A 23473-nucleotide genomic window follows, 5' to 3' on the forward strand; every position below is an offset into this window, starting at 1 on the left:
TTCTAATCAAAACAATCCTTTCAAACCCATTACTGCATTTTCATACCTTATCAGCCCTTGCTATAAGCAGTGTTTAGGTTAATTTACCTCTGAATAAGTGGAGTGTATTCAGAACAATACCAATCCCACCATCATGTCTCCACAAAAGATTATAATATTAACCAACCCTTACCAATTGTCTGTTGGACATGAATAGATTACAGAACACCAAATATTTTCCCCAATTAGTATATACTTGTTAGATACCTTTTTTTAAACTGGGCCGTTATCCCTTTAAGAAACTAACTGTCAAAACAGCACTTAAGTGAAATTGCGAGCGAGTGAAACTCTCACCGGCAAATAATGAACAAATCTCTCAACCTAGCTGCAGTAAACAGTTTAATATCCTTTTATTTTTAGTACAGATAATTTCTAACTTATTTAGAACATTTATGCCTAATATTTTATACTAACATTTACCAACTAAAACATAGAAGGACTAACACCACTTAATTATGCAAGCAGGTAGGTTTACAAGGTCTGTCTTATCAGGAGTAGCAGCCGGCATTTAGCACATGGTTAATCCATCTCCTGTTTTCCGACAGAAACCCCTCAAACCTATGTGTTCTATACATAAAATAGCCTAACACAATAGGAATGGAATTTTAATATATGTAAGAACTGTGTACAAAAAGGCTATTGTAAGAATTGTATTTTGGGATTCTATAGCCACCTTGAACTTGTGGTACTGTGGCTGCTGAATAAAGAGACTCTTTCATCACTTACTGATTTCTGTTCTTATTTGAACATGATCCCTCAGAAGCATATTCAAAGACTTTTCAGAGTAAAGGAAGTTTGGAGATGTGACAATTTACAAGAGTAGAGGGATCATGGGTAGGTTTTTAAGATAGCAGATTTGACCTGAATTAGACAGAAACTGACAAGGAATATTTTTAAAATGTGTAAATGTAAAATTATTGCCAAAAGAGCATTCTGAGAAGTTAGGAATGTCGTAACAGACACAATGAATATAATCTGGAGTTTTCCAATAAAATTGGGGGCTTTCCAAGAAAAGTGGATGCTAAATGTTTGAAAGAAAAACCTTGATTTTTGAAGTCCCTGTTTTGGGTAAATGTAATGCATTTTTTTTTTGCCCACAGCAAGTTGATTTTGGTGAATGACAATTTGTTTTCAGGAGAATTACTCTTTCAGTTGAACATTGAATATTATGAAAGTTCACAAGACCGTATGTTTATAAACATAATTATAAACAGAAATAGAACATTTGGACCCTTTCATCTGCTGTGCCATTCAGTAAGATCATAGCTGATCTGGGTTTTGATTTGCGCATTTCTGTCTACTCCCAATAATCTTTTGATTTCCTTGCCTGATAAGAATTCATCCATCTCTGCCTTTAAAAATTCAATTCTGAAGATCTGGACCCTGGTGGGGTGGGGGTGTCCCTCTGTTCCATGATCGGTCTGGTTCTTTAAGACTTCATTCTTTATTTCTTCATATGGCAGGCACAGAGCATCCGGAAAAACAGGTTATGTACTTCCGTATTCTTTGGAGGAGCTGCACACATGGCTTAACACAAAGACACTTTTATACGTTTCTTAAAGGAGGGCATAGGCCATAATCGTATAGTACCTTCAAACAATTGCCAATCAATACATGATACTGCTTTATTTGACAGTTACTTGGTTCCCAGGAAATATCATTGGACTAACTTTATTTTCCAACACCCTATCTCACTGACCGAGCCATTGCACCTGCATCTGAAGGTCGGTTAGGATGGCCAGTAAGGTCTTAACTAGTTGAGTTATTTCTTTGCTTTAAAGGGTGCATTGTCTGCTAATCTCTATTGAAGCAGACAGTAGTTAGTCACCAATGCAGCTTTAGCAGAATTGTCAGTTTGCAGCCTAGAAGCCATTTTGTCATGTTATTTGCATCGAGAAGCCATCTTGTTGCCACCTAAGTTATTAAGAGCATCTGTTAAATGGTTGCCCCTGACAAGGACTAGTCACCTCAGCCTGTATTCCGCTTTCAGATCCTCAATTACATTGCCTGCACCGCTTTGAGGCAGACACTGCTTAAATGTCATGCAACCTCTTGAAAGGGAGAATTGATCCTCATTCCTGTCCTAAAAGGGCAACTTCTTAGACCGTAAAGTCATAAAATATAGGAGCAGAAGTAGAGCATTCAGCCTCTTAATTCTGCTGTGCCATTCAGTGATATCATGGCAGATCTGATAATCCTCAACTCTACTTACATGTCTCTTCCCCACAACCCTTAATTCCCTTTATTGATTAAAAATCTATCTAAACCTTCAGTGCACCTAATGACCTGGCCTTTGCAGCCCTCTGTAGTAAAGAATTCTACAGATTGACTACACCTCATTTATGTCCTAACTGGGCACCATTCACTTTCTTGCAAGCCTTAATTTTTCTGGTTAACTGGGGTTGACTCATTCCCTTTCAAGAATCCTCTTTTCTCACTGGATTATATCTTTGAGCCATAAACCATTTTCCTAAATATTTGCCATTATTCCTCAACTCGTCTTTGCTGCTAAACTCCTTTCCCAGTCCATTCTAGCTAGCTCTGTCCTCTTTCCTATGTAAATACCCTTCATTAAGTTTAGCTGCTTCTGATCCAAGTTTCTCCCTCTCAAACTGAATGCTAAATTCTACCATGTATGGTTGTTAGGAGAAAGTGAGGGCTGCAGATGCTGGAGATCAGAGCTGAAAAAATGTGTTGCTGGAAAAGCGCAGCAGGTCAGGCAGCATCCAAGGAGCAGGAGAATCGACGTTTCGGGCATAAGCCCTCATTCCAATCTATATGAAGCTTAAGGTTACCCATGATTGCTGCATTGCTACAGTTAGTGTATAGCTACTGTTAGGGAGGTGCTACACACCTAATAGTGTCATCTTCACAGCGTTATTTCTTACCTCTATCCATACAGATTCTAATTGGGCAAGTTGTTGGAAGGAATACTGAGGGACTGGATTTACACATATTTGGAAAGGCAAGGACTGATCAGGAATAGTCAGCATGTCGCTGTGTGTGGGAAGTCATGACTTGATTGAGTGTTTTTTTTGAAGAAGTAACAAAGAAGATTGAGGGTAGAGCAGTGGACGTGATCCACATGGACTTCAGTAAGGTGTTTGGCAAGGTTAGATCACATGGAACACAGGGAGAGCTAGCCATTTGGATACAGAACTGGCTCAAAGGTAGAAGACAGAAGGTGGTGGTGGAGGCCTGTGATCAGTGGTGTCGCACAAGGATTGGTGCTGGGTCCACTGTTTTTCATCATTGATATTGACTATTTGGATGTGAACATGGGAGGTACAGTTAGCAACTTTGTAGATGACACCAAAATTGGAGGTGCAGTGAACAGTGAAGAACGTTACCTCAGAATACAACGGGATCCAATGGTCTGAGGAGTGGCAGATGGAGCTTACTTTAGATAAATGTGAGGTGCTACATTTTGGAAAGGCAAATCAGAGCAGGACTTATACAGTTAATGGTAGGATCCTGGGGAATGTTGCTGAACAAAGAGACCTTGGAATGCAGGTTCATAGTTCCTTGAAAGTGGAGCTTCGGATAGAATAGGATTGTGAAGATTATGTTTGGTATGCTTTTCTTTATTGGTCAGAGCATTGAGTTTAGGAGTTGGGAGATCATGTTGCAGCTGTACATGACATTGGTTAGATCACTGTTAGAATATTGTGTGCAATTCTGGTCTCCTTCCTGTTGGAAGGATGTTGTGATACTTGAAAGGGTTCAGAAAAGATTTACAAGGATGTTGCCAGAGTTGGAGGATTTGCGCTATAGGGAGAGGCTAAATAGGCTGGGGTTGTTTTCCCTGGAGCTTCGGAGGTTGAGGGATGACCTTTATAGAGGTTTATAAAATCATGAGGGGCATGGATTGGGTAAATAGCCACGGTCTTTTTCCTGGGTTGGGGGAGTCCAGAACCTAGAAGACATATGTTTAGGGTGAGAGAGAAAAGATTTAAAGGGTCCTAACAGACAATGTTTTCACAGCGGGTGGTGTATGTATGGAATGAGCTGCCAGATAAAATGATGGAGGCTGGTATTTTTAGATCATTTAAAAAGGCATCTGCATCAGCGTACATGAATAGGAAGGGTTTAGAGGGATATGGGCCAAGTCTTGGCAAATGGGACTAGATTAGTGTAGGATACCTGGTTGGCATAGACAAATTGGACTAAAGGGTCTGTTTCCATGCTGTATATCTCTAAGACTCTATAACTACCCTGTAATGCTGCCATTTCCTTTTGCTTTGCAACCCTACATTTCCCCCCTCATAATGATCCACTCCCTGCTTTTTAATGATGTTTTAACTTGCTAATTGGTATTCCATTTTGGATACAGATGAGGATGATGTTTCCTCTGTAAAGTACAAATGGTATGGCAGAGCAATAGCAATAAGGACAAGACAAGTGTTTTTGAACTGTTGATGTGACTTGGAGTTATGTTGCCTTCCTGGCAAAAGATGTTTTGGAACAGCTGCAGTGCATTATTCTGAGAAGGGATGTTCCGCCAGAGGTCGTGGTCCATGTTAGTACAAATGACTTTAGATTTCAGGGATGCAACCATTATATCTAAAACATTAGACTCAGGTTTAGTATTTGCGACTCGGAGTAATGACCACAGAAATCAGAGAATTGAGTGATTGGAAAGCTAGTCTAAGAAAGTGGACATCAAACTTGCAGGGCAATGGGACTTCCCATGGGGAAGGTGGGACCTGAACAGGAGTGGAAGAAAAATCCTCACAGGCTAATTCTGTTTGGGAGGATTTGAACTGAATTGACAGGGGATGGGCACATGGAGTCATAAGAGTCGCGCAGCACAGAAACGGACTGTTTGGTCCAATGAGTCTATACAGAATATAAACCCAAACTAAACTAGTTCCATGTGCCTGCTCCTGGTCAATGTTCCTTCAAACTATTCCTATTAATGCATTTATCTAAATGTCTTTTGAATGTTGTGACTGTGCCCGGGTCCACCACTTCGTCCGGAAGTTCATTATACATGTGAGCCGTCCTGTGTTTAAAGAAAACCTTGTCCTTCATGGCTTTTTAAAATCTCTTTCCTCTGACCTTAAGAATGTGCCCCCCAGTCTTGAAATCCCTCAACCTGGAGAAAAGACACCTACCATTAATCATATCTGTACTCCTCAAGATTTTATAAATCTCTATAAGCTCACCTTTCAATCTCCTATGTTCCAGTGGAAAACACAGTGGAGAGTTTACAATTGATTTTCATAATTGCAAATTTCCTCAGGATCCTTGATGTCATCCTCAGTCACATACTGCCTTGATATCTCACTCTTAATCTGAGCCCCTGTGTTACCTCTTTTGTTTATATCAGTAGGTCATGGTGTTGGACCCTTTCTTTCTAACTGAAACCTTTCATACCTGGCAACGTCCTGGTAAAGCTTAAAAATGTGTTGCTGGAAAAGCGCAGCAGGTCAGGCAGCATCAAAGGAACAGGAGAATTGATGTTTCGGGCATAAGCCCTTCTTCAGGAACACATTTTTAAGCCCTGATCTCCAGCATCTTCAGTCCTCACTTTCTCCTAACATCCTGGTAAATCTCTTCTGAACCCTCTCAAGCTTAATAATAATATCTTGAAGACAAATTCAGATCGGAAAATTGAAATTTAGTGAGTTACTCTTAAAGATGGAAGAAGCAGACATAAAACATTGGCAACGTTGTGGCTGTACAGGATGTTGGTTAGGCCACTTTTGGAATATTGTGTGCGCAATACTGGATCCCCTCCTCTCGGAATGATCTTGTGAAACTTGAAGGGGTTCTGAAAATATAAACAAGGATGTTGCCAGGGTTTGTGGGTTTGAGCTATAAGGAGAGGCTGTTTTTCCTGGAGCTTCAGAGGCTGAGGGTTGACCTTCTAGAGATTTACAAAATCATAAGGGGCATGGATAGGATAAATAGATAACGTCCTGAAGATAACATCTTCAGGATGGTATTGGACCTCAAGAAAGAGACTTTGTAGAGTGCCTCAGAGATAGATTCTTAGAGCAGCTGGTGCTGGAGCCGACCAGGGAGAAGACAATTCTGGATCTGGTATTGTGTAACGAACCAGAATTGGTCAGAGACCTCGAAGTGAAGGAGCCATTGGGAAGTAGTGACCATAATACATTAAGCTTCAATCCGCAATTTGAGAGGGAGAGGGTACAGTCGGAAGTGACAGTACTTCTGTTGAATAAAGGGAACTATGGAGCTATGAGGGAGGAGCTGGCCAAAGTTCAATGGTGCAATACCTTAGCAGGGATGACCATGGAGGAGCAATGGCGGATATTTCTGTGTATAATGCAGAAGTTGCAGGATCAGTTCATTCCTAAAAGGAAGAAAGATCCCAGGAGGAGGCATGGGCGGCCATGGCTGATGAGGGAAGTTAAGAAACATATAAAGTTAAAAGAGAAAAAGTATAACATAGCAAAGATAAGTGGAAAAACTGAGGACTGGGAAGCTTTTAAAGAGCAACAGAGGATTACTAAGAAGGAAATACGCAGAGGAAAAATGAGGTACGAAGGTAAACTGGCCAATAATATAAAGGAGGATAGTAAAAGCTTTTTAGGTATGTGCAAGGCAAAAAAATGGTTAGGACTAAAATTGGGCCCTTGAAGCCAGAAACAGGGGAATATATTACAGGGAACAAAGAAATGGCAGAAGAATTAAATGGGTACTTCAGATCTGTGTTCACTGGGGAAGACACAAGCAATCTCCCTAAGGTAACAGTGGCTGAAGGACCTGAACTTAAGAGAATTTATATTTACCAGGATTTGGTGTTGGAGAGACTGTTAGGTCTGAAGGTTGATAAGTCTCCGGGGCCTGATGGTCTACATCCCAGGGTACTGAAGGAGGTGGTTCGGGAAATCGTGGATGCATTGGTGATTATTTTCCAGAGTTCGATAGATTCGGGGTCAGTTCCTGAGGATTGGAGGGTGGCTAATGTTATACCACTTTTTAAGAAAGGTGGGAGAGAGAAAGCAGGAAATTATAGACCAGTTAGTCTGACCTCAGTGGTGGGAAAGATGCTGGAGTCTATTATAAAGGATGAAATTACGGCACATCTGGATAGTAGTAACAGGATAGGACAGAGTCAGCATGGATTTATGAAGGGAAAATCATGCTTGACTAATCTTCTTGAATTTTTTGAGGATGTAACTCTGAAGATGGACGAGGGAGATCCAGTAGATGTAGTGTACGTGGACTTTCAGAAAGCTTTTGATAAAGTCCCACACAGGAGGTTAGTGAGTAAAATTAGGGCGCATGGTATTGGGGGCAAAGTACTAGATTGGATTGAAAATTGGTTGGCTGATAGGAAACAAAGGGTCGTGATAAACGGCTCCATTTCGGAATGGCAGGCAGTGACCAGTGGGGTACCGCAGGGATCAGTGCTGGGACCGCAGCTTTTTACAATATATGTTGATGATATAGAAGATGGTATCAGCAATAACATTAGCAAATTTGCTGATGATACAAAGCTGGGTGGCAGGGTGAAATGTGATGAGGATGTTAGGAGATTACAGGGTAACCTGGACAAGTTAGGTGAGTGGGCAGATGCAGTTTAATGTGGATAAATGAATGGTTATTCACTCTGGTGGCAAGAACAGGAAGGCAGATTACTACCTCAATGGAATCAATTTAGGTAAAGGGGCAGTACAGAGAGATCTGGGTGTTCTTGTACCCCTGAAGAAGGGCTAATGCCCGAAACGTCGATTCTCCTGTTCCCTAGATGTTCTTGTACACCAGTCAATGAAGGCAAGCATGCAGGTACAGCAGGTAGTGAAGAAGGCTAATAGCATGCTGGCCTTCATAACAAGAGGAATTGAGTATAGAAGCAAAGAGGTGCTTCTGCAGCTGTACAGGGCCCTGGTGAGACCACACCTGGAGTACTGCGTGCAGTTCTGGTCTCCAAATTTGAGGAAAGACATTCTGGCTATTGAGGGAGTGCACGAGGTCAATTCCTGGAATGGCGGGATTACCTTACACTGAAAGACTGGAGCGTCTGGGCTTGTATACCCTTGAGTTTAGAAGACTGAGAGGGGATCTGATTGAGACGTATAAGATTATGAAAGGATTGGACACTCTGGCAGCAGGAAACATGTTTCCGCTGATGGGTGAGTGCCGAACCAGAGGACATAGCTTAAAAATACGGGGTAGACCATTTAGGACAGAGATGAGGAGAAACTTCTTCACCCAGAGAGTGGTGGCTGTGTAGAATGCTCTGCCCCAGAGGGCAATGGAGGCCCAGTCTCTGGATTCATTTAAGAAAGAGTTAGATAGAGCTCTCAAAGATAGTGGAATCAAGGGTTATGGAGATAAGGCAGGAACAGGATACTGATTAAGGATGATCAGCCATGATCATGTTGAATGGCGGTGCAGGCTCGAAGGGCTGAATGGCCTACTCCTGCACCTATTGTCTATTGTCTATATCTGTTTGATAATTCATCGATTCATCATAGAATCCCTACAGTGTGGAAACAGACCATTCGGCCCAACAAGTCCACACTGACCCTTGGAAGAGTATCCCACCCAGACACATTCACCCACCTGATTATTCTACATTTCCCATGACTAATACACCTAACCTACATACCCCTGAACACTATGGGCAATTTAGCATGGCCAATTCACTTAACCTGCACATCTTTGGACTGTGGCAGGAAACCAGAACATCTGGTGGAAACCCACGCAAACACGGGGAGAATGTGCAAACTCCACACAGTCATCCAAGAGTGGAATCGAACCTGGGTCCCTGGCACTGTGAGGCAACAGTGTTAACCACAGCCACCATGCTGCCCCTTCTATGGTAACTTGTGTTGATTCTAAGTTTTAAAGTGGTTATCTAAGACAGTATTACTGATAAATGTCACATTATCAAATTTGCAATTTGCAAGAAGTACCAAAGTAAAGGGAAAATTTGCTTGTACCGTAGGAGGGGAAGAATAGGGGCAATTTCTCTTTTGCATTTAGTTTGTTTGAATCTGTCATTGAAAAATGTCTTCTGTTTTAAACTGAGGTCATGTGGTTCCATCCAGTGGCATTTGACTTTTTTTTTTAGGAGTCTCCACTGAGATCATGACACTTTCCTTTCTGGAAATTGTTGAGGTAAAGGCTGAAACTCTGAGCACCTTTTGGTTCAGTGTTTCAATGCCAAGCTGAAGATAAAAACTTGGCAAGGAAGCCACTGCATGTCTGTTCATATTCAGTGAAGTACTTAACACAGCAACGAATGTCATCCTGTTTCCCTATCCCTGTGTCAGTCGAAGCAAAACGGTCAGAGACACCTTATGGTTTAACCTCCTTCATCTTTATTCTGGGCCGTGGAGGGAGAGAATTCATGCACAGGGACATGAATTCTTGGTCTTCTGTCTTGAACAGCAGTTTCTTGATGAGTTAAAGTCATTTTACAGGGAGGAGCATACAGATAAGGCAACATACATTTTGATTGGGTGGCCATTAGAATCAACGAGTGTCAATGGTAAAGATTAAGCCATCTGCTGTTACACAATGAATAACTGGCTTCACATAATGAATAGTTTTCACCTTCTTAAACTGACCTTACATACTGAATGCTTCTAATATTGTTAAATGGCTCTACATAATGAATGCTTTTTCACCTTGTTAACCCATTACCCTTGCTTCCACCACCACATTGTTAATTGCAAGTTCTTATCTGATCAGAGTCATGCTCAGCTGAATCTCTTGTTTCACAAAACGCAAAATTTAACTCTTTCCCTACCTGCTCATACCCTATATACATTCACATTCCCTCCTTTTATCATTTCATGATAACCACCGAGATGGCACTACCAGCTTTCATAAGATTCTGACAGCCAGTATTTAAGCAAGTTATTGACACACAGCATACAACTATTATAACAACAAAAATTACTAGTCCGTTACAGTAAATAAAATTTGAAGAATCCTCCCATGAGGGAAAAAAAAATTCACCAGTAAAGTTCTTAAATCTGCAGTCCTTAGTGACCACTCCATCCCTTCCAGGTTGAGTGGAAACGAGCCCATTCTCCAAAATCTCCTTCAGTAAAGTCCAATCTGAAAAACCAAAACCCAGTCTGTCCTTCTGCATCATTCCACTGAGAAACCTGAATTCTTGGATAAGGGCAGTTAAATATTTCACAAAGCTAACAAGACCTCCATCCTTCCGGAGATGCTTCAGATGGAAGATACCAGCACATCTAAGTGTGCAGTGCAGCAGCTAGGTGAATGCAGCATTCTTTGCTGCTTCTGCTCTGCTGTCAAATGTAGCAAAGCCAACTGGCTGTTGTGATGTTAGCTTGGTCAGTGAACCATCATATCCTGTAAATGATTGAAAGACAAGGTAAAGCTCATGTGTTTAATGTCCGTAGGTAGGCCACTGACAAAATGTTTACCGACCTTCTCTTCACTGTTGTTAACTTCTTTGCTTTTCATGTTCATGACTGGGGAGCTGATTGGATCCGTTGGATCAGGTTGTGGATGGGTGGGCAGTGGTCTGAAGGTGTGCTTTACCTGTGAATGGAGAAACTCTAGAGAAGATGTCTGCTGAAAGTATCTTTGCATTTCCTCTCTCATTCTTTCCTTGTCAAGGTGGTTATCAGTATGAAGACTACATTAAATTGTGTCTGCCTATTTCAACGTTCTTTGAATCTGTTACACTGTTCATTATTTATGACGTTATCAAGTTTTATACAATAAACTTCTAAATTGTACTGCCGAAACAATTCAGTCAATTATAAACAACAATCAATGATCCTAAAATCAAACCCACGGGGGACCCCATTCAGGTTATTAAATTATTTTCCTTTAACAAATTGATACTTGGCTAATGTGAAAGCTGTCAGGAAAGGTATTTCAAAATTCTGGAACCACAAGAAAACAACAATATGTTTCCTGTGCCATAGCAATTGAAGAGGCAGATTTTAGTTCGGATTTAAATCTCAAATATTCGTGGGAAACAAATGCTGAATATTTTAAAATATGTTCTCTAAATGAAACATCCCAAATAAAACAATTGGAATTACGGTGACAACTTTAGAGATGAACGTTCTTTGAATTTGCAATATGAAGGGGGCCAATGAAGGCTTAGCAATAATTGAAAGAGTTTAAACATATCAGCCTTAAGTTCTAATATTCTCTAAAATCTTAACAAAACATCAAACTCAAAATACACTTTTCCTTTTGTGAACCTCAATTACCCACCCAGGGGACTCGAACCCCAGTAGCATGCAGAGGATTTGAAACTCAATTACATCCCTCTCCCCAAGGGACTGGAACCCCAATACCGTGCAGAGGAGTCAAACCTCAATTACACGCCAAACCAATGCAGCGCAGAGGACTGGAACCTCTGTTTGTCAGTGCGCTTGCAAAACTGTGTCTCTTGACTGAACTAATTACTGTTTGAGGAATCCATAGAATAGCGAGCAGTGAAGCGAGGGGACTGTCTCCAGCACACAGGAATATCGAGAGGGGCCAAGGTTTAAAATCTTTTCTTGTTGGTTCATCTGCCTCGAGACACCGATATTCCAGGCGACTGCTGACATTGTCCGATTGTACCTATCTGTTTGGATCCTGCTGACTGCTCCAATATTGTTATTCCTTTTTGTTATCCCTGTGTCAGTCAAAGCAAAATGCTCCGAGATGCAGTATAGGTTTACCTCCTTCATCTTATTCCTGGCCCTGGAGGGAGAGAGAAAGATCGCCCATGTGCACAGGGGCATGAGTTCTCAGTTCTCTTAATTAATTATATAGTAATTTTACAGGGAAGAGCATCCAGATAAGGCAACATACGTATTGAATGGTTGACTGTTACAATCAGCGAGTATCAATAGTAAAGATTAAGCCATTTTAATTGGCTTCACATAATGGATACTTTCAACCTTGTTAACTGACTTTACATACTGAATGCTTTCAATAATGTAAAATGGCTGTACATAATGAATGCTTTTTCACCTTGCGAACCCATTATTCTTGCCTCCACCCCATTGTTAACGGCAAGTTCTTATCTGATATAAGTCATACTTAGCTGAACCTCTTGTTGCACAAAACTCAAAACTTAACTCTTTCCCTACATGCTCATACCCTGTACACATTCTCACCAATGTATGTACAGAAAGGTCCGACAGATTGTTAACAACATTGATTTGTTTTAACAACATTATTTGAGGGATCAATATTGGCTGGAATACTGAGAGAACAGACTTGCTGTTTTTGGAATAGTGCCGTGAAGTTATTTTTATCCACCTGAGGGGGCAGACTGGACTTTCACTGAACTCATCTGAAAGATCAATTTCCAGCAATGCAGATTCTCTCTGCTCTGCCATGAATTTTCAACATAGAATGTTTGTTGAAGTTGTGAATCCACAACCTGCTGACCTAGTGTTGTCTCTGAGCCATAGATGAATCCTAACACAAAACTATCTTCTATTTTAAATACATAAAATAAAACAATCTGATTATGAATTAAGGGTTATGCATAAATGTTAGAAATGTTTGTAAACATGAGCTATTCAGCATATTTTTATTGCATACTAACTTTATTCTGCGGAGGAATCTTGATTATCTGAATAAGATGGGCGGGCACTATTTTGTTTGGATAATTGATTAATTAGCTGAATAATTTCCTCTGGGGCTCGGAGTTTTCTGTTAAGTGTGCTCCCCGTTCAGGAGACTAGGCAGACCAGAGCCGTGCGCGAGCCCCAGCCCCCAACCCTGTCCGCAGCCCCCCCCAACCCCGTCAGTCCCCACCCCGTGCCCCCACCCGTCCCTGATCCCAAACCCATCCAACACTGCCATCCGTCCACCCCCAACCCTGCCCCCCGTTCCTGTCCAACCCCCATCCGCTTTCTCACCCCCCAGGCGACAGTCTACAGATTTTTTTATCACGGGTGTGCAAGTTAAGTGGATTGGCCATCCATGGGGGGAAAAAAAAGTGCCCCATAGTTTCCAGGGATGTACGACTTAGGTTTGTTAGCGAGCCATGGTCAATATAGGGATACAGGTTGAGGGGGTGGGGGGTGGGGGGGGAGGTGTGTGTGTCAGTAGGATGTTCTTCAGACTCCATGCATCAAATGGTCTCTTTCTTTACAGAAGGAATTTTATGATTTTATAAACTTCAGATCCGTAAATTAAAACAAAATGCTTTCCTTCTTTTAATTCTAGCTTGTAAGGTTAATCGGCACGAGTTCCTGTTTGCATAAGAAGAATATGGCTGCTACATTCCATGAGAAATATACTGAAGAATTCATTAAACAACAGATTGAAGAGTTCAACATTGGGAAAAGACATCTCGCTAACATGATGGGTGAGGATCCAGAAACAATTGGTCAGGAGGATATTGATGTAAGTTGATGGTCTCTGTATAATCTGATATAATTTGAAAACCACAAATTATTCATCCTTTCCCAACCCAGTGTTCACTGCACACTTTTAAATAGTCGTTTGGTCGTACAGAACATGTTTTTTTCAGCAACACTCATTTTGCCAAGGCCTTCATCTTGCACTCATCAGGTACTTTCACAAGAATCCAAGTTTGCGGTGAGAAATAAAGAGCACTTGAATTGCATGAGATGAGTGTCCTGACTGGTTAAGGCATTGCAGGGCAGAATGCATCAATTAATGCTGATAGTTTACAATTAGGCTTTATTTGTTTAAATTTTGAATAAGATTAACTCTGGTCAGGGCATTGCCCTGAAAAATGAACCAGCGAATAGCTGTCACCTGTCTTGTTTTGTTGAAATAGTGTGATGTATGTCAGTGTTCTTTCTGTATACAAAGAGCAGGGCTTAGTACAGTTCTGTGTAGCTTCCAGTTAATGCAAGTGCACCACACTGTGAGCCTGACTGGCAATCCTTGCACATTCAGTATTATCCAGCAAATGTTCAATTGCACCAAATGTTAGGAACTGTTGTGAGTTTTGTAAGTGTGGACTGATTGGGTACCGTCTATACTTTGCTTGGTGAGAGCAACTAAAGAGGCATGCTTTTGATATGGTCTGCTGCCAGTCTTTAGGATATAAACCTATATACCTGGCATCACACCAGCACTGAAATTCATATAACACGTTACTGATGTGTGATCGGCAGAATGTCTTTTTAGCTTGATGGCAGCATCCTGTTAGTGATGAATGCTGCTTGTGTTGCTACTGCATATCAGCTATGTGAAATACCTTCAACAACACAGCTTATATAGCAGATCTTTCTCTGTTAATTCTTGCTGAAAATATAAGGAAAAACCTCAGTACTTTATCTCAAAAGAAATATTTGCAACTATATGTGCTGGTTGCAGAAAATACTCAATGGTCAGCATATCAAGCCCTCTTCTGGAAAATATATGCCTGGCATATTAATTTCTCTCTTGGTTACTGTGCAATAACTTGCTGATTGTCTTTCCAGCATTTTCTATTTCTTTTTTTGTTCCTGGATCTACCTTTTTTATTTCTCTTGAATGTAATTGTGCTGCAGTAAGCATTGGTTTATGTACTTACAATGTTTAAGTGGATTGAGCTTTTTTCACGCCTTGCAAGTCTGATAGAAAAAGCTGAGTGCAAGAAATATACAGTTCACCTGAGGGTGGCTGGCAAATATGGTATTTTTCTAATCCCATACGTTTCCCACACTTCTAAAGTAAACATAAATAATTAATCAAGGTAAACTTAATTTTAAATTCTGATTTTAAAATATTCATACAGAATTGCAATAGTTTTGAATAATTATGTTATAATGTATTCATTTGCTTTGTTGTAAACAAAGGTAGAAGTACTTTTTTTCAGTTTAGTTAGTGAGATAATAGTTTAGAATCTTTTGCTGACAAAATCAGAGTAGATTACTAAAACCAGGGTAGATCTTCTGAACTGAGGCTTTACAAATATAGTTTACTACAAAAAAAATTTAAGATGAGAATTGCAAATGATAAAATACTTCCTGTAAAAGCTGTTCCCCATTAGCAATATTTCACTGCACTCTTCTGCATTGGCTTCCAACTTCCCTTTCTACAAAGCTAGTGTGCTGCTTCCTACTCATACATTACAGCAACTCAAATTTCATGCACTGGGGGATACTTGTGACCGGAACAATGACAACTCTTGGTTTTGAAGTAAGGGCCTTTCTACCAGTAGCAGTTGAGTCTTTAATTTTCATTAAATCCCTTAACATATAGGCAAGCAACATGGAATGCTTCTTTGTGAGTAGTTTTTCTATGCTGAAATAAAAGATATTCGAAGAAGTATTTTCAAAATGAGAGAATAATTTTAAAATGCTAATTAGAAGAAATCTGTTGAACTTGTCTTTAGATATACTAGTATGCTTTTTTCTAATTGATTTACTTTGCCTATTTCATCCATTATATAATTATTCATGATATTATGATTTCTACTCATTTATAATAAATAAAGTTGTTAAGACAAGCGTGTCTAAGTGAAATTGACAACTAACATTAAGTGCCAGATGTTGATTATGGAGCTTCAAGAATCTGCTGAGAACAGTTTAAATAAATTAGCACCTGCACATTAGCTGGTCTTGCTATTAATTTATAAGCGAATCAGTAGGACTGACATTTGGTTGAGTCATTGATTAAGTAAATAGCTGCATTTTCACTACCCAGGCAGAATAATTAATTAATAGAGATGGCCAACATGACCTGCTGCTTTTCTCAAGTCAGTGGTACAGTCATATTCACTTCTTCTCTGTTGCAAGAACAGGTGAAATGATGCCTGCTTAAGGACTGTCACATGGCACTTGGCTTGGATTTTGCTGCTAAATTAAACTTCAGAAATATGGTTCCTAAATTAACAGAATTGGGTTACTGCTGCTTTGTCATGGAATTTCTGAGAGCATATTAAATTTTCTAATATCCACCAAGAATGTACAATCTATACATTGGTATATTTGAAAACAAAATAGTAAACACATTGTTCAAACCTTGTGGACAGATATTTCAAAAGGAGTTTTAATATAGAAGGGATTAAAAGGGAAGGACATATCTGAATTTGTCTGTTTTTGATATCTTGAGTCTTTAATGTGTTATGTATAATAAAAAAAATTCATAAATGTACTGAATCAAAAATATTGCTGGAGAAACTCAGCAACTATGGCACCACCTATGCAGAGAAAACAGTAACATTTGGAGTTCTGATTGAAGAGTCACCGGATTGGAAATGTTGGCTGTTTTCTCCCTACAGCTGCTGCCAGACTTGCTGAGTTTCTTCAGCAATCTGTTTTTGTTTCAGATCTCCAGCATTTGCAGTTCTCTGTTTCATTTTACATTAAAAGCACTATTCATTTCCTAAAATTAGGAAATATATGAATTTTCTCATTATACCACCATTTTGCTCCAACTTGTATATACCCAGACACTGGAGTGAGAGGGGATTTTAAATCTTTTTGTTTAAATTCAGTTCAGGACTCTGTACCTAATTTGTATGACCAAAGTGTTAAATCAGTGGGAAGCAAAAGTTGTTTTGGAAATGCACCACCAATGTTGTAAATAGTACTAAATGTTCAATTAATCAAAAATACTTTAGAGCTGGATGAAGAGGCCTGGTTCATAGATTATAACTTGGCGATGTATTACAAATCACTCAGACTCAGCGTTGCTGTGCTTATAAACATTTTCAAAAGAATGTTGTTTTCTGGCTGTGCATATTGATGGTTGGGGGCATGTATCTACATTGTCTGCAAAAGACAGGATAAATCCAATCTGATCAGTTACTCCCTGTCATGCTCAGAAGTTGGAAGAGCAATCCTAAGTTTTTTTAATTTAAGTTTTAAAATATAGTTTATTTAAAGCAGACACTTTGCTGCATTTGTACCACAGCTGCTATTGATCACATGATGCCAGTTGACCATAATTTTTGGGAAGCTCTGATTATCAGTCACTAAGGGACACAATTTTACATTTTCCTCCTGGAAAACCACATTCCTTGCATTGTATAGAAATTCAAGTGAATCTAACAGAGGAGCTGTGGATGAGATGCCTGTGGCAGCAGTTCTGAACAAAGGAAGTGATATTGAAACTCCTTGTGTTTTGAGATGCCACGAACAACCCAAAAGATTTTGCTAAAAGATGTCACTGAAACTGCAAGTTTATTTGGATTCCCTTTTAATCATGCAATTTTAGCTTCTCCCTTTCTAGTTGGCTTTTAAAGCAAGGCAGAAAATAGTGACTGTCTGGCTTGAAAGAATCTGTATTTTTGTCTGAAAAGTGTGCTGACTCTCTAGCCTGCACTAACTCTGTTGCATGCAATCCATTCTCCTATGTAAGTGAATTCAGCCATGCCATCAACTGTAGAAATTCACTGAGTTTTGATTCATTAAACTGTAATTCCTGTGTCACTTAATGCCATTTAAAAGTAATAATTTGTAATTGTGACTTATTTTTATTCTTTGTGTGTTGTCAACCAATTCTCTGTCGTTGAATGCATCAATAAATAACTACTGCTTTAGGGTTAAAACAAAAATTTGCTGAGTGTGATTTTTAAAAAGTTAACAAACAGGATTTAGAGAGGCAAATGCATGCATTTAAAAGAGGAGAGCAATAAGAGTTTGAACCAACCCTATTACAGACTGGAGAGAAGGACCATAAAACAATTCGCCTCTCCCTCTTGATCCAACACTCTTCTACCAGTCTGTTCATCAGCAAGATAATGTTGTCAGTGTGATCATGCAACATTGATACAAATAATAACCTGCTCAGAATTTTAGTATTATTCAGGTCACTTGGTCCACTCACCGCAAACATGGTAAAAAAAGCTGAATTGCTGGGGTAGATTTGGAGTGACTATCCTTGACATCAAGACAGCATTTGACCAGTGTTATTTCCAGGTGCTTTAGCAAAATTGGTTCAAAATCAGGGTGAAAACTTTCCAGTGGATTTGTAACTGACCCAAAGGAACTCAATTGCAATTGCTGGAGATCAATCATCTCAGCCCCAAGTATTCCTCAGTATAGTGACCTCAGTCCAACCATCTTCAGCTGTTTCATTACTGAACTTCCCTCCAAAATGAGTATTCTTGTGAGAAAGTTCACTACTGATTGTAAATGTGTGAACGTTATGGAACTAAATACTGAAGCAGTCAGTGTCCAAATGGAACAAGATCTAGAAAGCATTCGGGCCTGGCAATGACTGTATCAAACCATCACCTCCTGCTGTTTGATGGCATTAGCATCAGTGAATCCCAAACCATCAGTGTCTTGTTCAAAAACGTAACTAAAGCAGCTGTAAATTTAAGCCAGCTGTATAAATACAGTGACTATGAGAACAGGGTGGAGATTGTAAATCTCCAGCTAACCATCTGATTCCCAAAGCCTGTTCACCATCAACGAGGCACATGACAATGTACTGGTATACTTTCCAGTGGCGTTACCATCTTTTTGACATGACCTGACTTTCAAGTGCAACCTAAACAGCACTCAAACTTAATACCATCAGGAGATACCAGCCTGTTTGATTGGTGCCTCACCTAGCATATTAAATATGAAACTGAGAGAATGCACTGTAGTAAGGTGCACTTGCATGGCTCCTCCATGCCTGCTGACCAAGGTGGAGGCATGGAGGAGCAAGTGTCCACTTGGAGCTGCTAGGTTGCAGCTATGTTACTCATGTTGTGACTTCTCTTCCTGTTTTTGAATGAGGAAGGCAATGGCAAATTATTGCCAAAAATTAAACCAAGAAAATGGATCAGTTTGATGCATTGGAAAAGGAGCCAATGAGCTGCCACAATAAGTGAAACTTGTGTAAAAGTTAAGTTGCAGAATTGGATTATGGTAATATTAACTGACAAATATAAGATTCACTGGGATCTCTGATAAAGAAGGAGAATTTGTGAGGAACAAATCTGCAGAAAAGAGCCAAATAAGGAGGTTGGGGGTGACAAAATTTCCCAAGGTTTATATGTTGCTGAGAGTCAATAGTGGGAATGTTAGCAGAATAATTGCAGATGTATGTAGGTGGTAGAAAAGATGAACTTTAATAATGAAAATATGCAGGCCAAAGGAATATCCAAAGGAATAAAAAAAAGTGGGACATTGTTAAAATGATTAAAATCCTACAATTACAACTAAAGTCTTGGTATTGATATTTCTGGCCTACACTGTTGAAAAAGTCTGTTCGCATAACAACGTTTAATGATGCAAGAATCTGATGGAGTGTGAAAGGGCAGAACACTGGAGTTCAATTTTGAAGTGATGGGAAACAGGATTTATTTTCTTTAATGAGTAAAATGAGTCTGAGTGGAGTTTGATTCTTGTTTAGACGATTTGAATAATAAAACACTATGGAGGAGAGTAACATTGTGTTTGAGGAAAAATTAATAACACCCAGTGGTCCTAGAGAGGATGAAGAGTCTGAATACACTACTGCCAGAATGTAGTTACCAAGAAGACTGAGGACATAGAAATAATGTAGAAAGAAATAGCAGAGTTAGAAATTTGGAATGAGACATGGAAAATTGAAGGCGTTAACCACGAAGTTGATAAACAAGACCTGAAAAAGAGCTCAATCTGTGCTTGGGCATGCACCTTTAACAATTATGAATGCTAATCTGTCTGTTGAGCCGATATAGGACGGAAGGACTCTAATTTTGTTGTATGGTAACACGTTCTAGAAGAAAGTAGTCCAAAAGACAAATTAGAGCCATGGAAAAGGAATTAAATTAATTTTTATATGGGATGGGAAGGTGTACATTTCAGACGAGATCTGCATTAATAAAATGGTTGGAATAGAAATTGTGATGTTTATCAGAAACAAATGAGAAAATATCAAAGGACTGATGGAAACTGAAAGGGTTTTGGAGAAGATATGAAATCAAACAAAATTAACAAGTAACATCCCAAACACACACACACATGAGTTAGGTCTAGGCCACTTGGCCCCTCTAGCCTGTTTCACTACTTCTGTAGATCATGGCTAATCTGATTTGATGTGCTTCTGTGTTGGTTATAATATAAATTAAATTTTGAGAGGCATATTTTTGTTTGTTTTTTTATATAGGAATGGTTTAAGGGAAAAGTGACTTCTGATACAGTTATAGAATAAAGAAGCTGGTAGTTGTCTCCTTAGAAAAGAAGGTTGGGAGAGACTTAATAGAGATGTTCAAAATCATGGGTCGAGGCAAAGTAGGTAATTGAAACTGTTCCCATTTAAAAAAGAATTGGGAACCGCAGGATATTGTTTTTAAGATGAATGGTTAAAGAACCAAAAGCAATATGAGGGAAATATTTTAAATGTATTTTTTAATGATGTGGGAAGCACTGCTTGAAAGACCGATGAATTGTGTCTTTTAGAAATAAATTGGGAGCTTATCCAAAGAGAATTTACAAGGCTATGGGAACAGAGTAGAGAGTAGATTAGCTAAATTGCACTTGCAGAGAGCCTTTGATGCACAATAGACTCTCGGTCTCATTCAGTGATGTAATGTTCTGTGACCCTTTATCAAATGTAAACATCATCTTTTGTTTGTCCTATTGAACACCTGCCAAGTTACCTCCTGACTTTTCTAAAATAATGAATTTCAACCTATTCAAAACTTTCCAAGTTCTGAGAGGAAGTTGTCGATAGAAACCAGTTAAAAGTGTAATAACAATAGGTATAATTGCAAATGAGCCAGAAAAATCTAAACATTTCTGATCAGTCTAAGCAAGTTGCATAGTGCCGGGTTCTGCAGCCTATTGATATAAATTTGAATGTATGATGGTGAACATTTGACCATTAACTTTATTAGAAAAGTCCATGACTCTTCCTTTGAAGCAATTTTGCATCCCTATCCTGAAGCCTGGAGACCCAGGTTCAACTCCCATCAGCTCCAGAGGTGTGTGATAACATCTCTGAACAGATTTGTTTTTTTATTACATCTTATAATCAAATACCAGAGCAGTCCAAAATCTCGTTCTCTCCTCATAAGCACAGCATCAAGTTCTTCAAATGTATAATTGCACTTGTATTAACAACATGGCCTCCACTTTGACTACTTGAGTATAGCAGCACAAAAAGATATTAATGTTTATGATATAGTTGCAAATACAGAGACATAGCTGCAAGATTACTAAGTATGAGGGTTGAACATCCAGGAATATTCAGAAAAAAGGGAAAAGAGGTAAGATAGCATTGTTTGTAAAGGAGTAAATAAATGCAATAGTGGCGAGGGCTTTTGGATGTGAAAATCATGATGTGGAATCCGTATGGTTGGTGATAAACACCAAGACAGGCAGAAAATACTGGGGGCTGTCTGTGGCCCCTAAACAATAGTGAAGATGTGAGTTAAAGGCACATTAAACAAGGAATCGGCGATGCATGCAGTTAGGGTACTACTGTGATCGTGGGTGACTTTAATTTACATATACATTGAACAAACAAAACTCGCAATGATATTGTGGAAGAGGCTTTCCTAGACAATTTATGAAACCTGCCAGAGAACAGGTTTCTTCTAGGCTGGGTACAGCACCATGGTAGAAGGTTAAATAACAATCTTGTTGTGCAGGAAAGTGACCATAATATGATAGATTTTTTTCCATTCAGTTGGTGCATGACATAGTTGAATCTGAAAACTAGTGTCCTGAATCTAAATAAAGGGAGCTACTATATGTGGATGTGAGGTGTAAATTGGTAAGGCTGTATTGGGAAACTTTCTTAAAAGGATTGATGTTAGATAGCCAATGATTCATATTTAAATAATGTGTTCATGAGTTGCAACAAGTATTTGTTCTTGGCAGAAAAATAAGAGGAAAGGTGGTTCAACCATGGATTATAAAAGAAATTTGGGATAGTATTATGTTCCCTCTTTGAATCTTAATCTTAAACCAAAAATCCTGGGAAAGGCATAAGCCTGAGAACTGGCAGCATTTTAGAATTTAGCAAAAGAGAACAAAACGTTTGATCAAGAGAAAGAAAATTGAGTATGAGAGCAAAACTGCAGGAAACATAGAAAGTGACCTTTTAAAATCTTCTTGAAATATCTGAAGAAATAAATTAGTTAAAACAAATGTAGGTCCCTTACGGTTAAGCCAAGGAAATCATAATGGGGAATAAGGAATTGAATGCCTACTTCGATTATGTCTTCGTAAAACAAGGTACAAATAACTATCCAGCAATGTTGGGGAACCAATCATCTAGCAAGTGGGTGGAATTCAAGGAAATCAATATTTAGTAAGAAAGTGATGTTGGGGAAATTAATTGGGTTAAAGACTGACAAATAACCAGGCTCAGATAATCTACATCCCAGAGTACTAAAGGAAGTGTCCCTGGGATGATGTATTGGTAGTCATCATCTAAAATGTTTTAGACACTGGAGCAGTTCCTACAGATTGGAGGATGTCAGATGAAATCTCATGATTTAAAAAGGGGAGGGAGAGAAAAACAGCAGAATCATAGACCAGTTTGCATAACCCTCGGTACTGGGGAAAAATGCTAGAGTCAGTTGTGGAAGACATAATAACAGAACATTTTGGATAGCATTCACAGGATTGGGCAAAGCCAACATGGGTTTATGAAAGGCTAATTTTTCTTAAGAATTTATTTGAGATTTTTGAGATTATAATTAATATAATAGGTTAGACAGAGCCAGTGGATGTGATTTATTTGGATTTTCAAGAGGCTTTTGTAAGAAGTCTCCCATTAGAGGTTAGTGGGCAATGTTAAATCACCTGGGAAAGGGGTAATCTCTTGGCATGGATTGAGAATTAGTTGACAAATAGGAAATAGAATAGCAATAAATGGGTTATGAGTGAAATCCATAAGGATTAGTGCTACAGCAAACGTTTTATTAACTGGTGGCCATGGGACCAGGAGTGTGCTGGTTGATGAATTATTCCAGATAATCAAGAGGTTCACATTTGAAGAAATTGATTGGAAATCAAATCAACTGTTGATATTTCATGTGGTCATATGATTGAACAATAAATATATTTAGATTGAGGGAGGTAAGTTCGAAACTATAATAATTAGCCAGAATAATACAGTAAACTTTGTCGTTTTTTGAGATATATAATTTTGCTGGTTTAACAAGAGTGTCGGTACAAACAAAATTTGCTGCATATGTAAATGACCTGAATGAGGGAACCAAATGCAACAATTCCAAATTTGTTGATGAGACAAAGCAAGGTGAGATTAAGAGTTGAGAGGAGGCTGCAAGCAGGCTTCAATGTGACTTAGACAACTTGAATGAGTGGCCGAATACGTGTCAGGTGAAGTACAATGTGGCTTAATGTGAAGTTGTATGCTTGTAAAATAGGAAGGAAGAGTATTACTTAAATGGTGAAATATTGAGATGTGTGGATGTACAAAGGGATCCAGGTGTCTTTGTCCACCACTCACTGCAAGTAGACAGACAGATGGAGTAAGCAATGAAGAAAGTGAATGGTATATTGGCCTTTATTGTAAGATAATTTGAGTTCTGAAGTAAGTATGTCTTACTGCAGTTATGTAGGATCTTGGTCAGATGACTCCAGAGATA

The 23473-nt window shown here is 39.1% G+C and overlaps 1 protein-coding gene across 1 annotated transcript in view; it reads left to right on the forward strand.

The window, feature by feature from the left end:
* mrps9 (mitochondrial ribosomal protein S9) overlaps positions 1–23473 on the forward strand; it is a 108129-nt gene that overhangs the window by 13942 nt on the left and 70714 nt on the right. Inside the window, exon 2 of the mRNA XM_043691746.2 lies at positions 13192–13371. Coding sequence (XP_043547681.1) covers positions 13192–13371 — 180 coding nt within the window. The remainder of the gene's footprint in view (positions 1–13191; positions 13372–23473) is intronic.

This window comes from Chiloscyllium plagiosum, unplaced genomic scaffold, assembly GCF_037043375.1.
Source record: "Chiloscyllium plagiosum isolate Xiang-an unplaced genomic scaffold, Cpla_swu_hap1 HiC_scaffold_6, whole genome shotgun sequence".
Lineage (NCBI taxonomy): Eukaryota > Metazoa > Chordata > Chondrichthyes > Orectolobiformes > Hemiscylliidae > Chiloscyllium > Chiloscyllium plagiosum.